Source organism: Acanthopagrus latus, chromosome 13 (genome assembly GCF_904848185.1).
Source record: "Acanthopagrus latus isolate v.2019 chromosome 13, fAcaLat1.1, whole genome shotgun sequence".
Taxonomy (NCBI): Eukaryota; Metazoa; Chordata; class Actinopteri; order Spariformes; family Sparidae; genus Acanthopagrus; species Acanthopagrus latus.
The window spans coordinates 5,374,489-5,396,277 of NC_051051.1; the positions used below are offsets into that span (position 1 = coordinate 5,374,489).

The 21,789-nt window shown below is 42.9% G+C and overlaps 1 protein-coding gene across 8 annotated transcripts in view; it reads right to left on the reverse strand.

The window, feature by feature from the left end:
- LOC119031019 (roundabout homolog 1-like) overlaps positions 1 to 21,789 on the reverse strand; it is a 100,053-nt gene that overhangs the window by 64,246 nt on the left and 14,018 nt on the right. For 6 of the 8 annotated variants that reach the window (XM_037119124.1, XM_037119123.1, XM_037119121.1 and 3 more), the window contains one exon: positions 20,120 to 20,212. In XM_037119124.1, the coding sequence (XP_036975019.1) occupies positions 20,120 to 20,212 (93 nt within the window). Of the gene's footprint in view, positions 1 to 1,232; positions 1,379 to 15,107; positions 15,835 to 20,119; positions 20,213 to 21,789 lie in introns of those variants that run through there. The other 2 variants (XM_037119127.1, XM_037119126.1) reach the window with 2 other exon arrangements.

Sequence of the window (21,789 nt, forward strand, 5' to 3'; positions counted from 1 at the left end):
GGTAAATTCACAAATTAATTTTTTCATTTACCCCTATTGTACCAAGCTACGGAGATAGTTTGGGATTTATTTTGCAAGGTTTTTAATATATCCTGAGATTTATGCTTTAAACCAAATATAAAGGAGATCAGTGGAATTTAATTAAAAACAAGTCTGCAAGCCATGCTAGTAGCTTTGTGAAGCTATAGCCACATTTTGAGCAAAACAAAAAAAAAAAAAGCTAAAGTCAGTATGCCAATATGCGTACAGTGACAATGTGCCAACATGCCAATGAATAGCCGGTAGGATAAAAAACACAAAATCCAAGTATGGCTGTTGGGAATATCACTTAGTTAGTGCATGTGATGATGCAGTGGTCTTGGAGTTACTGCAGGCAGGCCACTGCATTATTGTGTGATAATATTTTGAAAGTTTTCATTTCAATTTAAATGAGTTTAAAAATACGCATTGACATGAATCCAACACACTGTCCAGTCATGTGTATCATCATTATCTGCATGTGCTCTTGTGATCCACATTGGATTGTTACGTAACTTTTCGAGCGAGAGACTCTGACACACCCTCCACCTCAGAAGCCACTGGAGAAATTACAGAGGGTGAGGGACTCATGCGCTAACATTAGCCATGCTAAAATGCCTGCTGACTTGTTCATACATGTCGCTGCCCTACACATCATAGTAGACCTTGTTTAAATTGCAACAGAATTGTATATAATACATGTGGTCTCTACATTATATATAGTCGGCTCTGTCTCTATCAGCTCAGGGGTCTTTGGCCTGAGACGCACTGAAGACTCTTGTGATTTGTGCACCAAAGTAGTACACTGACTGATCACAGAACATTTTCAGACATTTCTCAGTGCTGTGAGCGAATGATAATAATAATAAGGAAAGTTGGATAAACCCAATCTTCAGTGGCACAGCGGAAGGTGACAGCACAAAACTGGATTGTCACCTGCTGCAAGAATAATTAGTGTGCCCCGCAGACTAGAAGGACATTTTCCCATCGCATTAATGCTGAAAGAGTTCTGAATCATGTAGAAAATGAGGGAATTAATCTTTAAGACCACATCAAAACAAAAACATATTGCTATTCCAGGCAGAACCGGCGTGTAGCAGTGGGCACAAATTGTAAATATTTAATTCATGTGTAATTTTACACTCCGTCTAGACATTTAAACCTATAACAGAACAATATAAACAAGGTGTCCGCTGTGCACACATGCCGCCTACCTTTTCTTAATTGTGTTGGGCTGACGCCTAAGGGTCCATGCAGTTCCCTAAGCTCCCTTGGCATTACAGAAAGGCAATATCAGCCAGCCACAAGTGGGCCCCCAGAAGAACGGGCTTTATCTGCAAAGGGCCAGCCGCCAGCGTACAATCAGTATGCAAAAACATGCACACGGATGCACAATGGAGTACATACATGCACCAGCAAAGGTCATTTGTAGCACCTGTGCCCCTACAAATATGCTTTTTCCGTCAATCATCCCCGAGGCAGTTCTGTTGTCTTGTGAAGATCTAGGGCGAGAATGGGAGTGAAGAGCCGCGAAACACAAAAGGGAAGGGAGTACGTCTGTGTAGTTCTGCCTCAGTCAGCGAGAAAAGAGGTGGGTAGAGAGTCTGTTTTCTCCACCACTGTGCAACTCTCTGGAGAATCAACTAAAAGTGCAGAAAAAAGAAACTGAGAGGAAAGCCATAGTATGTAGGAACAACAAGGTATTTTGTATTTTTATTCAAGTAGGTTTGGTGAATAGGGTAGAAACGAAGGCGTGAGGGGATAAATTACAGGAGGAACGGAGGTGGAAAAGGGGAGATGATGAAGGGTGGGGGGAGGCAGGGGCTTTAAAAACAACAAATCATGAGCGCTGAGATTATAATAACAGAATGTGACAAATATGAGTGTAATTTACAGCAGCGTTGGTGGTCTGGGATCGACCTACACCAGTGTGTCATTTACAGTACAGTACCGTAATGTATTTACAGCGCATGAAAGGAGGCCGCTATGAATGTCTGGAACCAAACCAAAGAAATATACAGAGAAAATATCAACTATCACAATCAAAATTAGCGTGCCGCACCGAGGTCACACTCGCTGTCAGCTCAGCGTGAAAACTGATCCTTTCAGACAGGCTGACAGACACACACACACACACACACACGCACACACACACACTGACACAGATGTTCCTGAAGCATCACTTGTCTCACGCTCAAACTCAAAAACTTTCAAATTCACTTCTTATATTTACATAATTGTCTCTCTGTGGGTGACATTTATCAGTGTAAAATGCTGCAGACTGCCACCCCTTTGTGGCCGCTGACAGCTGCGTGACACAATCAGCTTGCTCAGTGACTCTGACACCAAGCCTACCAGAGCCACGGGGGTGGAAATGGCAAATCTCCACCTGCCGTTTCCGCGGGATTACCTGTGCTCGAGTGCCAGTGCCACTCCGGGAAAAGTAGCAGCCAGATAACAATGGCAGGCAGATTTTGTGGAAGCTTAAGAGTGTGCAGTAAATGGAACAGCTATGTCTTGTTAAGGAAATCCCTTTTTGTTTCAGTCTGTAAAAGTCATTTAGTTGTCTCTCTTTTTGGTGATCCGTGGGCTCGATCGCGGATCAAAGTCTACGGGTTTTAATGGCGAGACAGAGATTTCCAGAAGTGTCTGAGTTCACGGCAAAACTCTCGTAAGTCAAATGACACCACATGCTTGAAGAGACAGCTATCCAAGGCCGGGATCAACAAGGCAGAGATCAAGAGAACAAAGCAAAAATGACACAAGCAGACTTACATGCCTTTAGTTACACAGAGAAAGGACCACGCCAGCGCCAAAGAGTACTGCGGTGAAACCCTCAAATGAACTAAGTGAACCGATGCAGTTGTTTCGCGTTCAGTCAGTATGAATTAACTCATGAAATTGTCGGATGGATGTCGGCACTTCTGCACTTTGGCCTGACGAACGGCGCAAAGTCTCCATTAGACAAAAATAATGGATTAAGCATAACTTTACTTTGCCGGATGAATCCTGTGTCTGAGAGCTGTCAGCACCTCCATCCTAAAATACACTTCACAGACCCAGACGAGACAGCCTTCTGACTCTGAGACACTTAAATCAGAGAGGCAGCAAAGTATTAGTGTGACAAGTGGGTGATATTATGCAAGTGTTTTGCTGTGCATCGCTGCGCTACCTCTGGTATTTTAAGCACATCTGATTATACAGAAATGTCAGCAAAACATCCAGCAAATCCTCTCGTCTCGAACGGGTTCTGGCTAATTTTGAATTCAGCGCCGCAATGAAGGTGCTATAAGACACCGGGAGCGTGTATTAAAAATCTATGCAGACTGCCTCATAACAGGTTACATGATTGACAAAATTGCACTCAAACACTCGCAAAATACTAACTACACGCTTCCCAGAAACTATGTTTCTCCATACTAAAAATATAGAGGGCAGCGTATCAACGGAGGAACCAACAACCGCTGGTCTTTGCTAGCTATCCTTGGCTAGTTATCGTTAGCAAATTAGCAAATTATCTCTTGTGGTACAAAGTGGTATTTTGAGCCAGTGGCTAGCTGGCATTTCCTCCCATATCTTACAAATGAATCCTTTTAAATATGTAGATGGAGCCAGGAGACTTAATGAAGCTATGCCCTGCCAAGAAATAGCCCAACATATAACCCTCCTAAAACCAAAACCGTCTGTAGGGACAAACGACGAGAAATAATGTGTTAATAAGTAAGCTTCAAAAATCCAGGTAGGAGGGACAGGACACGCCGGTGTTCTGGTTTCCAGCCTTTACGCAATAGCTGAGCTGCATGTTTAGTTTCACATAATTTGATATCAATCTCCTCCATCTGACTCTCAGCATGAAAGTGAATAAGCATATTTCCCAACATACGGCGGGCTGACTCATTGGAAAATAAACCATTTGTGTTGCTCATCCCTTGGAGACACCTACTCCAAACACACACACACTCATTCATTTGTAAAGTTAAACACAGGCAACCAATAAATGCCTGACATTCTTTCTCAGGCTGTATAAACTACAATTAAGTGGAACAGTTGAAGACTGTCATTCACCCAAGTATGTGGGGGAAGGAATGTGAGCGTGTTTCTGTGCCTGTGTGTGGCCAGGACAAGGTGTCTGCACCCACACGCTCTCCCACCTTGTGCAGACACATCTGATCTTCTTACATTACATTTGTACAGGTCATTTTTAATCACGTGGAAATTGGGGGAAAAACTATGATAACGACGCTGTTAATCAGAGTTTCTTCCCTCTGCACCTCCGTCCTGACGACACAATACACAACGAGGCAATCTCCAGGGAGGCGAGTCAAGGTCATGGACACGATAACACCTTCCCAACCGCAGCGCCCAGATGTTCATGCAAGATACCAGCTGAGTGGAAATGCATGAGGAATACGCTAACACGCGGGATGGCTTAAGAATTCATATTACAAGATGCAGAGGAAAGATTTGTTTATCGATTAATCTATAATTTTTTTTTTCAATTAATCTTTTAGTCTATTCAATGTCAGAAAATAGTTAAAAATGCAATTCAGTTATTCATTTATGTATTGCCTCATGAAGTCAGCACCTAAATTGTTTTTTCCAGCTCAATAATCCAAGATTGTGAAAAAAAAAAAAACTTTAGGTTGCCAGCTGTTAAATGCTCAGTGGGAAGGTAACAAGCAGAGAAGTCCCCAGGGCTGTCTGGAACCAGAACGTCGCTGGTAGACGGTAAACGTCTGAGCCAACTAGGTCAGCGGGACGCTTCAACTGGAGAACAAATTCATTGGGCTGTCAAAAAACAAACGTAGAGGGCCAAATATATTGCATGTTTCATCTAATATTCCTGCAATCAGAAAGAAAAGATAGATAATATTTTGTTGCCTCAGTTGACTTGTTCATATATCACATGGTCAAATGCACATGGCATATGTCCAGCTATGCAAATACTATTTACTGTCAATCTCTTATTATTTCAAATATCATCAGTATTTTCTATACATTGCACTCTCTGTGCACTGACTGTCCTGTATGTTGCCTTGACATATGAACAGTCGAGCCGAGGTGTCTGATTGTAAGCGGCTTACCTCCTATATTTGTGATGACAAACACCTTAGGAGCACACGACTGCCTGGAACGGCCGGCCGCCCATCTGAGAGGCTTATCCTCACTCCATTAAATGTTCAGTGGAAAGTAAAGTGGCTGTATAGGCCACTGATTATCGCTCAGGCAGAGCTTGAAAGTCAAACTTCCCATGAATACAGACCGACCCTGAAGTGGCAAAGAGGTGGTGTGTTTCAAAAGAAAAAAAAAGATCCACTTAGAGTTGCTATTTCAGACTGATTTGCGACAGCTGCCTCATCTTCTCATCGCTTAGTGACGTTGCAGTCTGCAGTATTTAGTGTTAACAGACTGTATAATGTGTGTTTGACCATCTGTAGTTTGTCTTGTCCTCTGAGGCTTGTTGTAAAGTTGTAAAACATTCTTGCTACGCTTACTAACACTCGTATTAATACATTAATATTGCATAGGCTTCATGCTGTGTCACTGCATGTCACGAGTGCACGTCTGCATGACCTACATTTATTTTGGGCCTTAATGGCGCCCCTGGTAGTGGCAGCCCAGATGTGAACGGACTGTCACACTGTGAGGGGAGCGAGACTTTGCCCTCAGGACTTCTGCTTTCCAAAGTCTCACTCCATACATGTGTGCATGCAGGCGCATATCAACAGACGCATATAAAAAAAAAATTCCAACATAGAAACCAGCTCCCGTTTGCCTCTAAATCGCTCGCCTGACTCTCAATTACTGTCTCTGTAATGAAGAGGCAGAGCGAGTGGCCGCAGCGATGGATGTTTTCGGACTGCAGTGGCACTAAAAGCAATCAAAGCATTAGCTTAATAGTCCAAGAGGACATTTATGAGAGGGTACACTCAGCCACAGGAGATTATAGGTTAGTGCTGTGTAGATTCACTCAAATTTTGTTAATAACCCGTGTAGTAGAAGAAGAGGGAGATCAGTCTCAAAAGCCCCATGGTGTGAGAGTAGGCGGGCAGCCGCTCTATGGTTTTAGTACCCTTATAGTTGAGGAACATTTACATCTGATTTGCACAGAATAGCTTGACACTTCAGACGATTTCTGGACTGTCATGCCAAGAATTAAACGGGAGGATTGATACCACTCAAATGTTCGGTAGGATGCCAGAGACAGGGGACAGTTAGCCGAGCTTAGCAAAAGAAATCAGCCCAAAGAGCTCCAGCTTACACAGTCAAATCTGGCTCCTCTTTCTGATTCAAACCCACATGACACCCTCTGGTGATACTGGTGCCCAGTTATCCGAGCTGCCTGCCACCTGTCTCCCTTGTGTGTGCATCTCGGTAACATCTGTGCACAAAGACTTCATGTAGGATGGGGAATATTTACAAATGCCTATAAAGAAATGCTTCTCTCTTCTTGCAGAGGTAATGTGACGGATTTTCTACTGCATTTGTTGTCTGTGTTCCACAACGATCAACACAATCAGTCTCTGACTGATAAGCCAGCAATAAAATGTATTGACCAGCAGCAGATTTATGAAAGTGTGGCCTGTTGCTCGTTCGTTTTCACAAATTAACACGCTAACTCAAATGTGCTTTGGTGTTTCTCAAAATGTTTTTGTTAAATCTTTTTGCGCAGCAGTTGGGACGGTCTGGAAACAGCAACGGTTGTCTGACGTGTTGGCGGCAGACAGGCCAAGATACCAAATGGATATCTTATCATAACACAGCTGCTGCTACTGCTGCTGCTGCTGCTGCAGCTGCTGGTGCTGCCACATTGTTATTTGGCAGAAATGAGGGACCTCACTTTAAATATTAGGTTGTGTTAAGAAGGAGATAAATCTTTATTTATTAATCACACAATGTACAACGTAGAAAAACTAGTTCCCTACAGTGTATTATGGGTAAACCTAATCTGTGTATGTATTTTTCAGACACTAGTACTGACATCAGTACCTGCAGCTGGAGCAGCAATACTACAAGTGTCAATAAAGCACGGCGCAGGAGGCAGCCGAGGAGTCAGAGTTCATCGTGGATGAGAAGCAGCTTCTGGGGCTTCATAATATCCTGACCTCTCTTTTTCACAGCAAACCTGTTTGTGTCACTCACTTCCACTGGCCAAATATCATCTTAACTGTGTTCCTGACAAATTGCTTTTCACTTCGTTTTTTTGCTATTAAGTATTGACGTCAATCCTTTTTGTTTTTATCGCTACATAGTTAAAAGCTTCCCCTCCAATGAGCTTTTCCAACTGATTTTCAGAAGGAGATTAAAACTGCTCATCTGGTAGTAATTTGAGAATTTATCTGTGTGAACAGCTTTTTATTTGGCTCCATTCGCGGTGCTGCTGTTGATCACACATGCTGGCAACCGCGCTCAGGGGCGGGTTGTTGACGTAAGGCAGAAAAGCCCCGGCTCTCCAGTCTGGATCGCCATGTCGTGTGGATTGACTTTGAGGTGCGAGTCCAAAAGTCTCTCTGCACTTTCACGATTATTGTGGCAGAAGCTGCTCTAGCTGGTGTTTCTGAGGTAGACTTAGTGTGCTCTAATAAATCGTTTTAAGAGTGCAAAACTTAGCTTAGAATCTAAAAAAGTATTTTGGCAATAGTCGTAATGATCTGCCGGTTGAAGGGAGGTTCACTCAACTGTTTAATGTTATTGTAATTATTTGTGGGGGGAAAAAAAAGCTGAAGGCAACAATTTGTCATAACTCTCATTGCCAAAGCAATGCTGATTGGAATAAAGCAGCTTTTTAAAGTCTGGCTGCAGTCCACGCTTGATACCAATCTTGCACGTCACGATAAAGCAGTTGTTTGAAGTGATCGAAACAGCGCAGGTATTTTGGGTTGATTGGAAATAAAGCGTATTTCGTTGCCCCTCTGTCTGTTTCTTATTGGTTTAGAAAAGGAGGGAAATGTCTGTGAGATTAATGGGTGTCTGAAGTTTCCTTTTATCTCGGTGCTCATGCACACAGATTCTGAACATGAAGTTAATTACTGCATTTCAGAACGCGGCCACCGAAGGCTGCAGATGTCACAGTGTCCCCCCTCTTCCTAACACCTTGACACCCTCCCTACCCACGCTGCCTTCTCCTTTCCTACGCCCCCATTAATCTGAGGCACTTTTTTTTCCCAACATGACAAGATGCCATTGGCTACCATAGCACTCTGCAACCCCTTGTTGTATGGACTTCTGAAAGACGGCCTTCGGCTACAGTGTTACCCAGAGTTGCATGGGGAAAACGGAATGTAAGAAAGTACAGCCGCCGATCCAAGGCGCTATTTTTCTCCTCTTTTTTTGATGACACAAGCCTTAGTTATATAAACTCTAGGGTTGAATTAGCAGATGGAAAATTTGAAGATTCTTGATGAGAAACTAAATAGATTAATTTTTTTCTTGTGAACTGGGAGACTTCAAAAGCCTCAAGTAAATGTAATAAAAGCACCGTAATACGATGAGGGAATCACAATCAAAGAGGCTTAGGATATTGCAAAAAGATGGCCATTATGACCATGGAATAGATAATGGCATATCATCATCGCATCGCTCGTTAGATGCCGTAAATCCCTGGATCAAGCAAAGTAAACAAACAATCTCTCTAACAGGATTCGAAATTCATTTCAGAATGCAAGAAATCCAGCTTTAGAACCTAAGAAGCGATCGAACAGAAACACACAGACTCCAGGTATTTGTTTTTGGCAAATATCTCCCCTTGAATCATCATTCACGGCGCGTCACGCGTCCTGCGAGTCCTACATAACACAAATACCTCCCACCGGCTCTCCCACCAGTTAATGAGCCTGCATGTCAAAATGCTCGAGATGCTTCGAGAGGCCGCGTTCCGACCCCAACCTCCGCTTAATGAAGGTAACATTAGGTAGGTCCTCTCGCTGTAATAACAAGGTCACTCCTGAGGGCATAATACTCGTACTGATCCGCCCGCTCACCTCATCACCGCTGAAGGACTGGGGTCGGTTCAGATGCGTTCTGATCAAGGCTGTCAGAATATTTTGATATCAGAATGGTAAGCAAATGGCTTCAAATCAAGCCTGACAAACGTTTTTAAAAATCAGTATTTTTTAAACAGTCAGTTGAACTGAACGCACCAGCAGCTCCGAGTTCCTCGGCTTATCGACTCCATAAGACAAGTCACCGGGAGCATATGGATTCTATTGATTATTAGCCGCCTGACTGGCGAGGAGATGACTCACACAGAGGTAATCTTGAGAAGCATCTCTGAGGTCTATGACCTTTAAAGCTGTCCTTTCAAAATATTAATTCTCCCCATTACTCTCGAGGAATACCGTCCACTCTGGAAGCAATCACCGCAGCATTTCAATCACTGCCAGCACAGATGGACGAGCTGTAAGGTCACAAGGACACGACACTTTGTTTCAGGTTTGTTTGTCTGATAAAGAAAAAAAAAAGAAAGCTCTGATAATTAGATTGTACAAGGTGCGGGATGTCCTCACAAATCACTTATAAAAACTGCAAACTATAAAGAGCAGATTTATTTAGAGAAGTAATTATCCGAAGTGCCTCAGCACACAGCCAGCTGGACACTGACCTCAGAACAGGAAACGGAGGCCAAAGGAGAACAAACAGCCCGGAGAAAACCACAAACCCACGGGAATTTCTGAGCCAGCCGGTCCAGATGAGCGTTGGCTCACTATTTAAGGTTCTCCTGACAATCATTTTGAAGGGAACGGAGAGCAGCATCTCGGGGTGGTAGAAAGATTTAACAAATGAACACGACAAATAGTTCTGCAAAGCCATATTGTGTCAATATTAGGCTTATTTTCTGCAACCTTCATTTCTTTATGATGCAATCTGTGATAGTGTTGCTTTTCCTGGTTTTAAAGGCTGCATTACAGTGAAATGATATCATGCCATGAACTTTCCAGACTGTTCTGCTGTTCTCTTTATACCTCCCACTTTGAGCGTACCAATGGTCATCCCTACAATACTGTCAATATTTGGATAAAAAATATCATTATCTTGTTTCTTATTTTAGCTCATGCTTGAGTTGTTGTTCCACCTTAAGAAGGTACTATTGTGCTTTAATAAAAACCTGCTCATGCAAACAACTGAAATCGCTGACTGGACAAATGACCTACGCTGTGGTTCTTTTTTACAGGGATGAGTGGAAAAGGTTGAAAAAGGAAGTATGGTTGTGGGAGGATCCCACAGACATGGAACCAGCTACCTCTCTGAGGCTTTAAGACAGTAATTGATTCCCCCCCCCCCCAAAAAAAAAAATAAGGAGTAGTGTTTGCAGGAGTGTGTAGGTATGTGCGTGCCTGTGTGAAGGTGTGATGACCTGTGAACTCCAGGCCCACAGGCACTTGTTCACTTGTTAAAGCTCTCAGTAGACTTCCCTTCCCCAGGGTTGGCAACCACGCTCGGCCTCACAGCACCACAGGAAACCAGAGAGTAAACAAGGCAAACAATCATGAATCACAGCTTTCGGCACACAATCCACAAACACACTAATAAAAACAAGCTTACGCTAACACCATTACGTATGCATTTATGCACATTCAGTGAGATCCAAACAATTGCCGCAGCGTCTGCTGGGGTTTGAGAGACAAGAGGGAAACGGCCTCGGTTATTCTGCCGGAATAGTCCTCGAGTTCTCATGGGTATCTGTCGAGTAATAATGACCCGAAAACATCTGTGTCAAACAACTTTCATTTGGCACGACCTCATTTTTATGGGGACTGAGTGTGTGGATGCTCCATATGGCAATGAGATCACAGTTTAAGGTTTAAGGTGGACATCTGACTGAACTCTGTCAAAATCTAATCATACAATTAGCCGATTGAAGTCCAGAAAAAAAAAGGTTTGACGGATCTAAAGGATTCGATGCTGAAAAAGCAAGGTATGCCAGAGCTAAATCAGCATTCAGTGCACCTTCTTTAAGAAACAGCGTAGTTTCAGCACATTCTCAGTCGGCATGAATAAAGCAGCAGAGAGCAGCCACACCTTGAACACATTCCTTATTCCTCTCACAGATATTGGGGCATTCAGATGGATAAACAACATTAATGAAGATGCTTTTCTGACCACACCGCTCTGCAGCGAAGCTTATTAGCTGCATTATTCCTCGGGAAAGAACAGAAGGTATTTGACAATTCCATCCAGCAAACAAAGGAATTCCAGTACAAAGATGTCCCATCAGCCCCATCATCCATGGCGAAGAAGTCCTCATTAGCAGTGGGACTCGGCTCATCACTGTCACCATCTCAAAGACTGCTGGGACTCTTGTTAGCTTAGGGGGCGACGCAGCAGGCCAGCCTCCACCCAATCAAGCCATCATTGCTTAAAGGTCCGGCGTTCTGTAACAAGTGCCGCGCAGTATTTTGGGTCACAACAGTCAACCTCTCGCAGCAATGAGTGTCAGTCGCCGAAGCAGCGTGAGTAAGTACACGTGAACTCTGACCGCTGCACAACTAACTCCAGCAGGTCAGCCACGTCTCAGTCAAACTGTTCCCCATGGGGTTGCACACCGCACTGCACCAGCGATGGAGTTAAGCTGCGCTCTGCGGGTCTCTGAGCCCCTCTTGCACTCGTTGCTCGTTCTCTGGCAACACACTGATGAGAGGGTCTGCAAAGGTAAAATAAGCCTCGGAGGGCCTTGGTTCACTTATTGCTAAAGTAATTAGCCTAGTTATTAGTTCAGTTATGACGATATTAATCCTGTGCGCCTCGAAATCTGCGATTGTGAGACGACCATGGAAAATAAAGAATACCAGGAGGGGCCATTCTTTTATGCTCTTGTGAATCCTTGGTGGATTTTTTTCTTTTTGGAGAGTGTTTACAGGCCATCAAACAAAGCCGGTAGAACGGCGAGGCTGGTCACAGCGTCACTCTAGGGATGCATAATTTAGATCTGTGGGATGAAAGGGACAAAGCCATCTCGACACGAGCATATGCTTTTAATGGCCGTCATTTAGATTATTATGTAGCGTCCAATTACCGGTGGCAGATTTATTATGCGGAGATTAAACTCTCAGCGAAGGAGAGTTCAGGTTTCCCTTTGCTCTGAGTACGGTGGAGTCACTTAACAGGAGTGTCTTGAGGAGCACGCTGTTTGAATGATGAACCATCGCATGTTTTTTATGCTACAGCGAGGATACCACGGGGGGGGATCAGTTGGTATACATTCAACAAAAGTAGGTTGGGGAAAAACATGTAATCATTTTGATTGCAATTTGTTAGGCATGGCTCATTTTCAAGGACAGGCATACGAGCCTGGCAGCTCTCCCAGCTATAATGTTTGAAAATCCCTGCAATCTACGGGCGGATGGGGATGTGGTAAACACACGCACACACGTGTTCAAACAGGACGCGCCATGTGCATTTTACGTTCCTTATCAACTCTTTCAACTCATACATTTTGGCTTACGACTGCAGCGCTGGGCCCATCACAGACAATATGTCAGATATGCTCCGCTGCACTGTAACTGTGGCCAAAAACTAAAAAGAGAAGAAGAAGAAAGCTCCCTTTGCTCGATCGGCAAGATCACTGAGTGCATTCCTCCAGTAGGGGATAGGTTTCCTGTAAGGGTGCCTCGAGTGAATAAAGCAACAGTCAGGGGGCAATTAAAAGGTTTTATTGACCCTTGTTGACAGTTTGTTGCTCGCACTTAAGTTCAAATTGCAGAGGAATCAGAGAACTTTGTAAAAGACGTGTCTAACTTAAGCACACATCTCCTCGAATGCTCCTCAAACTGTCAGGATCGCGTGGTTACCAAGTTTGTCAGTTTGGAAATTGAGAGACAACGAAGTGGAAAATTGGTGTCATACACATTTTCGTCCTCTTGATGTGGACAGGCGAGCCTAGTATGTTTCCTTTTTAGAGTCACCACTGGACTTTTAAGAAGAGAGTTGGTAAAAGGCTGTACCATATCCACACGTTTACACTGCGCCGCACGCAGCCTCTGCTATGGGATGTTTGGAGGAACGTTCGGTGAATCATCTTCGGTTTGGAAAGTGTTACATAAATGAAACTTATCATAATATGTTCATTTGGAGGAGCAACGTCGCAGCCAAGAATAGCGTTAAACCCACATGCGTTCTGAAGCGAGCAAAGCTTGGGGGAAAAAAAATAAAAAAATCTGCCTCTGTACTGTCAAATAAAGGAAGTCCAGCAGCGGAGAAAGACATCACTCACTGTCAGCCCGAAAACGTATTGTTCTTTTTTCATTCTGTGACCACTGCTAATGTTACTGACAGCTGTCTTTGTCTTGCAGAGTGAACACAACTGGCGCCAGCGGGGAATCTGAGGGACCCAAATTTTCTGAGGTTACTGGCGAATATTTTCACAAAAATCCATTCAGCAGCTCAGAATATGCAACATATACATAAAGAGTATAGCCTACGTATATATGTTTGCATCTCCAGTGTCTTAAAGGTTGGGACACAGAAATGAAAACAGAATGCAGCCAGTTTTAAAAGAGCACAATTAGAAATATTCTTTATCCAGTCATCCTTGCTAATGAAGGACTTGGGAGGACGCTCCTTTCACAGCCAATCATGACCCTTTCACCTGTTCCTAGTAAACCTGTGTTTACCTGTGGAATGTTTTAATTGTGTTGCTCTTGTTGCATCAACTTATGATTACGCATATATTTGGAATATGGGCGTATACCAAAAGGATTAACATGTGATCATATTCTGTTGTTTTACACAGCAACTTTTTTAAAAATCCATTTAGTCACTATTGTACATGAGTGTGCAGTTGGCCCTGATGTTCATCAGTTTGGATGGTAATTGTGCATTTTTAGTCCTAGTGGGCAGAGGAGGTGATGTCTCCTCAGGGACACACCTGTGAGCTTTGCTACTTGACTGTGACACAGTGTCTAAAGTCAACTGGGATCAAGTCTAAAGTAAAAAAAAATGTGTAGAGCAGAGAGAGTAAGATATATTATTGGGGATCCTTATCCTGACTCCGAGGGTGGAGCCCACATCTTTTCAGCCATTCCAAAATGCTCACCCTGTCAGCATGGCTGACGGCGTAGCTTGTGCACTGTATCCTCCCAGAAAAGGAAAAGTTCAATCCGACGTGTGGAAACGTGTTCAACCGCTCAGCCAGTTTGCACTCAGTTTTTTTTTTTCTTGAGAAAATCTAAGGTCAAGTGCTTATAGTGCTATTTTTTAAGTAGTTTTAAAGCATAATTTGATGATAATCTGGATAATATCTGAATTACAATCATTTGGTGCAGGATAATCAGATCTGTTTTTTTTTTTTTTGTTTGTTTTTTTGCTGACTTGTGCCACAATCACCGCCTGTAATCTCAGTTTTATATCAGTGTTGTTCTTGGGCTAATTATCCCTAAATGAACACTGACCTTTTAACACAAATCAGCACTAATGGTAGGTACGCAGCATGTATAATCTAATGCTTTTTTTCTCCTCTGCCTGAAGTTACTTTATCTTTTTCTAAATACCAGTGTGCCTACAAATCTCCCTCTCTCTCTCAAAAATAACATGTGTTGAAACAAACTGCCAAGCTGTGAATTAAACATGCACGACACTGACAAAGATACAGCCTCCTCTCCATCCACTGGCAAGAACGCATCCTCACAAGCCTGACTGGTGCAATGGGACTGCCCAGGTCTCTCTGATCCTCATTAACCTGCAACTCGTGTAATGCATGCGCCCGCTGAGGACTGGGGATGATGATAACCTCCCAGTCCTGCTCTGACGCCTCACATGCATCCCTGCATCCCACTGATGCCATCATACACATACAAAAAAAACAGCACACTCTCACATAAACCTGTCTATATCTTCCCTTTTTTCTTTTTATTGTGGCATTTAATTTCTACAAGTGTGATAACAGCTGATATGATGGGTCAGGGGCCACATGCAGGACACAGATCAAGAGGTGGCCAAAAAAACTTAGAGGAATCTGTTCCAAGCATCGTCAGTGAAATTACTTTCTGAGCTTTTATTTTGAAACTCCCCAGTCCTAGATAAAAAAAGAAAAAAATAAATAAAAGTGAGATCTAAGGAAAAATCTGCCTCGGCGATAAGCAAATCATTATTACCTGAACAAATCTGTAGAAGTGCCAGTAGACAGTAAATCCCCGTCAGACAGGCAGGCATCCTTCAAGAGCAGCTGGACGCGGCGTAAATCCACTCACAATGCGCTTTTTTTTTCTTTTTGCCGGTTGTCTATTTCATCTAAACCCGCAACTTCTACCGCAGAGCCGGTGGTGGTGGTGAGGGGGTGAGGGAGGGGGAGGTCCGGTGCTCGGAGGAGAGTTCCTCAACTCCACAGACAGAAGAGACAGATACCGTTCAGAGCCGCTCCTCCTCACACGGTTGAGTCTATGTCGGAATCAAAGTTCAGGTCAGTGGGAGACATCGTTGAGGAGTAATCCTGCTCAGCGACACTTTGGGGTTTGTCCTCCGCTCCGCCTGTCGAACTCCTCACTTCCAAATGCCGGTAACTTGGCGGAATTCATCGGTGATCAAGACACGCTGTTTAGTTCCACTTCAGAAAAGGAGCAGATGAGTAGAGAGCATGAACAGCCAGTAGAGTAAAAGCGTCTTGTTGCGCTCACTTTGGTGGTTCAAATGTGGAGTTTTTTACGCCCGGGGATTTGGTGGGACTGGCGCTGGTTGGATGAGGCGCCGTGCGTCCTCTGCGCTCACTGATGGTTTGGTTTTTCCTACCCCAGGCTTTCCTTTTCTTTTTTTTCTGTTGTGCGCAGGAGATTCCTGCGAGTCAGGCACCATTTAACCGCACAAGGATACATTCGCAACACGAGGCTCCACGAAGGCTTTCACATGAAGCCCCCCGCCCCCTCCCTCGTTTAAAAAAAATAAAAAAAAATAAAAAATCCAGGCAACAACAGCATGATAAATGTTGGAAAAACAGCAAAATGACAGCTAAGCACACTGGATGTGGTGGTTGTAGTTTCTTTTTTCTTTTTTTTCTTTTTTTTTTAAAATACATCCAATAGTAAGAATATCAAGTCCCGTAATAAAAGTGGTTTCAAGCTGACTGCTGGCTGCATCCGATTGGCTGCACAGAATTAAAAGGATTTAAGTGTCCATCATGATCAGATATGTTCAGAAGAGCCTTTTATCAACTGAGGAATTTCCCAAACCAAAGAAGTGCTCAATATTTCAACGCGTGTCTACAGTTGAAAGTGAAGAGGTTTTGACCTTGGTGAATGATTTAGTTAGTTTTTAATCTGCCTATCAGGACAGAGGGACGCGCACTTTCTCTTGGGTCGTTTGTTAAAAAAGGAGGGAAAAAAGCTCTCCAGGAGCAGCTCAGGTGTCATTGATGAAGAATACTGTATTCTTAATGAGCCAGTTAAATGTGGCTTCATCCACACTCTGCAGCAGCAGCAGCAGCAGCAGGAGGAGGAATGTGCCTCTTCTTTAGATGACAACAATCGATTTTTGGCGTTTTCACCCTGTGACCTCTCAGCACACCGCTGGGAAATGAAATGACATCACTGGAAACATAATGCCAAACTTATTATGTCTTAATATCAAACAGGTTGAAGTAATAATCAGTCAGCCTACTTTAATAAAAATGCATTTTAAACTGAGATAAGATTCAGTTAATACAGTGTCACATCGCTGACCTGCTGAACCTCAGCATGTCTCTGGTTATCTAAAGCAGGTCAGCACGCCCTCTGCTGGCTGCAGGCCTGCAGCACAGGCTGCTGCAGAGGCAGCTGGAATAGCACAAGCCATGACATCCCCTCTGTCCTCCACTGTGGTTATAAAAATGAGAATTCAGTCATTATCTATTGACCGCCATGCTGATGGAAAGTCAGGTGAAGATTTGTTGTGTGCCAAACATTTCTGGAGCTTCACAGCAAAAATGACATTGCAGTATTCAATCTAAACAACCAGAGTAGATGGAAAAAAGACACTAAAAGCCAACATAAAGGGTGAAAATCATGGATATCCCAAAATGTACATAATTTTGGGATCTCTGGACTTCCACAGACTTGGATTGCACCGTACGAGTTGTATGGAGCTATTTCATGTTGTATTTCAGTTGTTTATTAAGTTGTAAAACAAGTCCCCATCCACTTCATTTGTTTAGCAGAATGCAACTGCAATGCTCTTTTGCTGCAAAGTTCCAGAAATGTTCAGTGGACAACAAAACTTTATATCAACATCTGGGTGATGAGATGATTACTTAACTTTTTTATTTTACATTTTTGGTTGAACTTGTCATTTAACAAACAGAAAAGAACCCATAACCTCCATATTGACAACATGGAGGAGGTTTTAGTCTTCGCTCCGAAATACATTATTGGTATTCAAGCTTAAAATTCAGTTTGCTCCCTAATTCTCCTTCCTCCACGCTGAAGTCTCCAGAGCCACAGAAGAATCTGCAGGCAGAGCACAAAACTGCACGACACTACAAAAATACGCCAAGCTGAGTACATGAATAATTCCTGCAGTAAAAAGAATGTTTGAAAATTCCTGGACACATGCAGCCAAAATTAGTAACAAGAAGAAAAGAGATAATTATGTATTTAGACAAAACTCAAAATCTCTGTGTCTCGCTCGCACGCCGCAGAAACTCACAGCAACGATGCGCCTCGTCTTTGAATTCACATTCTCGACTGAATAAAGTTTACGTTCTCGGCAACTCCCTGACCCTCCCGCCTTAAATCCTTTAATTGCCCATTGTGGACCACTGGTGGCTCTGTTGAATGCAGCCTGCTTTCTGAGATGAGCCATCACAGTTGGTAAACAACCAGTAAAATATGGGAGATTACAGACCCACCATGAGCACAGTTGTGCCTTTATAGAAACACACACTCAATTTTCTGTCCAATCATGAAACCCTTTCACGCTCCTCGTTGCCTTCTTGTGTGTTTTTCTTTTCCCGCCATGTTTGCAGCAACATAATGGCACTGGAAAATCTATATTTATTCTATATATAGCCTACATTTTCGCTATTTTTCTTGCCATGTCCCTCAGTATTCTGCTTTAATTATGTGCACTGTTGCTATTGTGTTTCTTTTTCCCCCTACAAGACAATCAACAGGGGCTCTGATTGTTCACATTCCTATATTTCTTCCAAGTCAATATTATCCCCACTATATGACTCTGGCAGCTCACTTGGCTGAGACTGAATAACTGCAGTCGTACCATAACACCGCAGAGGACAAATATGATCTTGGTCTTGTAATGGCTGCATAATTAGCCTCATTTCATAACATTTTCAGGAATAACACACATTAGGGGCTTAAAGCGCAAATGATTGGTTCAACAGAGGAGCTCTTTATGCATGTGCGGCCACAACAGTGCACAATACGTGTGGTAGTTTGTATATTCCATCATGCATTTCGCAAATTTGGTCATGATCCAAAGCATCTCCAACACCAATATTTCCCAGAACAGATGGTGAAAGAAACGGACACAAAGACGCGCGCGCGTCTTCATGGCAACGCGGCAACAAAAAAAAAATGGCAAGGATTTCAAGGAGGCAGTGCCAAGAACTGAGACCTATTTTTATTTATTTATTTCACTCCAAAGTAGCTTTCCAGTTGGTGTGGAGCCAGGGGGAGGAAATATCTCCAAAAAAGCACAAAGCCAAATCCCAAAAATATTTATGATGGAATAAATAATTTGGAATCTCCACAGAGCAACAAACTTGGCCTCGACCAGCCCCTCTATCAGTGACTGTTGACTGTTTTGCCCATGAAAAATACAGACATGTGTTTTTTTTGTGTGTCCGTACCTGACATCAGGACTGATATGCAGTCGACTGCATGAGCCGTGCAGATGCATGTACAGACAGCTGTGTTATAACACATCACTGCCATTAGCTGCATGTTTCCTGACATTATTTTCCCCACTCCAGCTCTTATTTTCCGTACCGACTCTCCATTCTACCTTTTACCTATAATCTGACAGCTCTTTGGGTCTTTCATTTCCCTCCACTCGTTTATATCCTTGCCTATTTGTCAGTAGCTCAGGGTCGCACAAAGTGTTGAAGCAGAAATGAAGACAGCCTTCACCAATCCGCAAACGCACTGAGAACAGCTCATGCGGCGGCCGAGCCTCTGCTCTTCTCCATCTCCTTCCAAATTGGCAAACCGGCAGTCACCCGGATGGTCTTATCAGTCGTTAAGACTTGGCCATCCTTTCAGCTTCTCACAATCTTACTGTCATCTTTTTTTCCTCCTGCTGGGCCACAAAGATTTTAGTTATGAAAAAAAAAACAGGCTGCTTATCTTGAGAAAAAGGAGGCAGATAAAGAAACCTTGTCTGAGCCATTAGCTTCACATAAACTGAGGAATCACATGGATGCCAGTAAAAGCTCCAATTTAAGATTCCATAAAATAAAATAAAAACATTTCTATGGTGCCCATTTAGATAAAAGACCAAAAAAAAACATTGTTATCTTAGCATCTCATTTTCTGTTTCTGTTGGCTGCTCGGCACGTAAGTCAGATTTTGTCAACTTTCAAAACCGAGGCGTCTATCAGGAGGGAAGAACTCCTAAACGCTAAGCTTTGTTCTATCCCACTACATCCCGTGTCAGAGCCCTCCCCATAAAATGTCAAAGCGGAGGGAGAGGGGATTGAACCGCGTCGGCTTTGGACACAGCACTTAAGGTCTTCGGCTGCTGAACTGGCATTAAGTGGTATTAAGAGTCTTTGTCAGCAAAAGGAAACAGAGTCCTCTTCCTGGGAATTGGGTTCAACATTGCGTCTGTCAAAGGACAAATTCTGAATCAGCACAACCTTGAGCACCACTTTACTGACTGCTGCCTTTGTCACAGCTTATTTCTTTGGAACAATTTTTTACAAGATAAAACCAAGGTAAAAGTAGAAAGCTTAGAAATAATTGGATAAAAACCAAAATGCCATTTTTATTAGACACATTCTGCTGTCAGTAACATAAGTGTATTCTCTGAATTGAAGAAGGTGCAAGAGTACACTTTTGACTGATGCCTGATGGATTAACTGCTCTATAGGCTGCAGTGGCAAGTGACAAGAGACAGGCAGGTAGGATCTACACATGGTAGCTCTTGATAACCAGGGCTGCATTTAGCATTAGGACAGTACCTTTGTATCCAAAGCTGCTGTCTTGTTCGGATGCTGGTTCAGATGCAGGTGGTTGGGTGATGACCTCACGGTTCCCCCTGTACCTGTCTGTATCTGCACAGTCGAAAACAAAACGTACACAATTGTAAGATGTCTCCTACTTCACATAAAGTTCCTTCTCAGTGTATATGCACTGACAGTCACACTCCCTCCTAACATCCAGATTTTCAGTCGGCAAAGACAAAATGTACACTTTCGGTGATGAACGTGAAAGCAGCCTATTACTGTGAAACTCTGCACATACATCAAGCTCAAATATTCAGCTGTAACAAAGAGAAGAAACACATTTTTCTGACTGGAGGGGGGTTTTTAACTAATCCATGTGTGACATAGACGTCTATTTTTCCTCGCCTGAGATAAACCATGAACAGGAAACTAAGTCAATAAATCTCACTGACAGATGAATGTCGTGAAACTTTTAAAGGGGAAGCAACCCTGAAGAAAACTGTCTATTTAGTCCTTCAGGCCTGCTCGTATGGAAATCTTCCTACACTACCATCTGGTTCAAGGTTCAGTATTCACATTTATTAAAGGCTGCCAACAGTTGGATTGATAGATTTAAGTTTTCCATTTTTTTTCTTTTTACATATCTATTCATTTTATTAGGGCGCGTCTTCGTTATTGAGAGGGTCGTGGAACAGAGTCAAAATCAAAAAACAAACGAACAACAATGCACCTGCGTCCTGCATAGTTTGAATTATATATCTGAAATACAGCACCTACAGATGCTGAAAAATGTCGCTGCCATCACACTGACGCTGATTGCACAAGCTGTCTGAGCACATTCTATTACTCTCCGGTGCATGATTACCCTCTGTGTACACAACGACCCTTTTTGACAGAAATGACTCAATCCGAGTCAGATGATGACTCATCAAGTTGAAGTTAGTTTGTGATTGTTTCATACGTGCATGCAGGGAGAGAGATATTTCCCCTGCCACTAGATGAATATGTTTTTTTTTTTGCTATGGAAGCACACATTAGCAGTGGCAACGCTGCAAGGTCTAATCAAATTTAATCACGCCGTCACACAAAGTGTAGGAAGGCATTAAACATCTGAGTCACAGGAGGAATACGATCTCCTCTGTGTAAGCAGAAACTAAATCTAATGCGGCACAAACTACTGACTGAGCAACCAATAAAACCTTCGGCACAGTTAGGAGTCTGCGACACTGCTGCATCATTGATTAACACAATCTGAAAGACGAGAATTTTACATAATATCAATGTATTAAATGCTTACACGCACAGTCATAAAGTTTTCATTGATTTACCCATGTTTTATACACTGACTGTGGCAAAGGCCTTGAGTCATGATGTTGTATGAAGAGGCACCACTAGAGGGTGCCACCACCCCAGCAGTAACAAAGACATGTGCCTAACTTTTTCTGTGGTCATTGTCATGTTATATATAATGCAGATTTTTAAAACGTGTATAAGCTAGAAATCCATTTACAACTATGAAATATTTGCTTCTTATGATCAAAATGTCTATTCGAAAGCCGGATATGTGCAATAACTTTATGTGGTTGTAATGAGATGTGATGTGATGAGTGTGTATATGGACGTTATGATACTGTTGTTGTTCTTATGAAGTGAGACATTAAACCTTTCTAGAAACGCTGAAACCA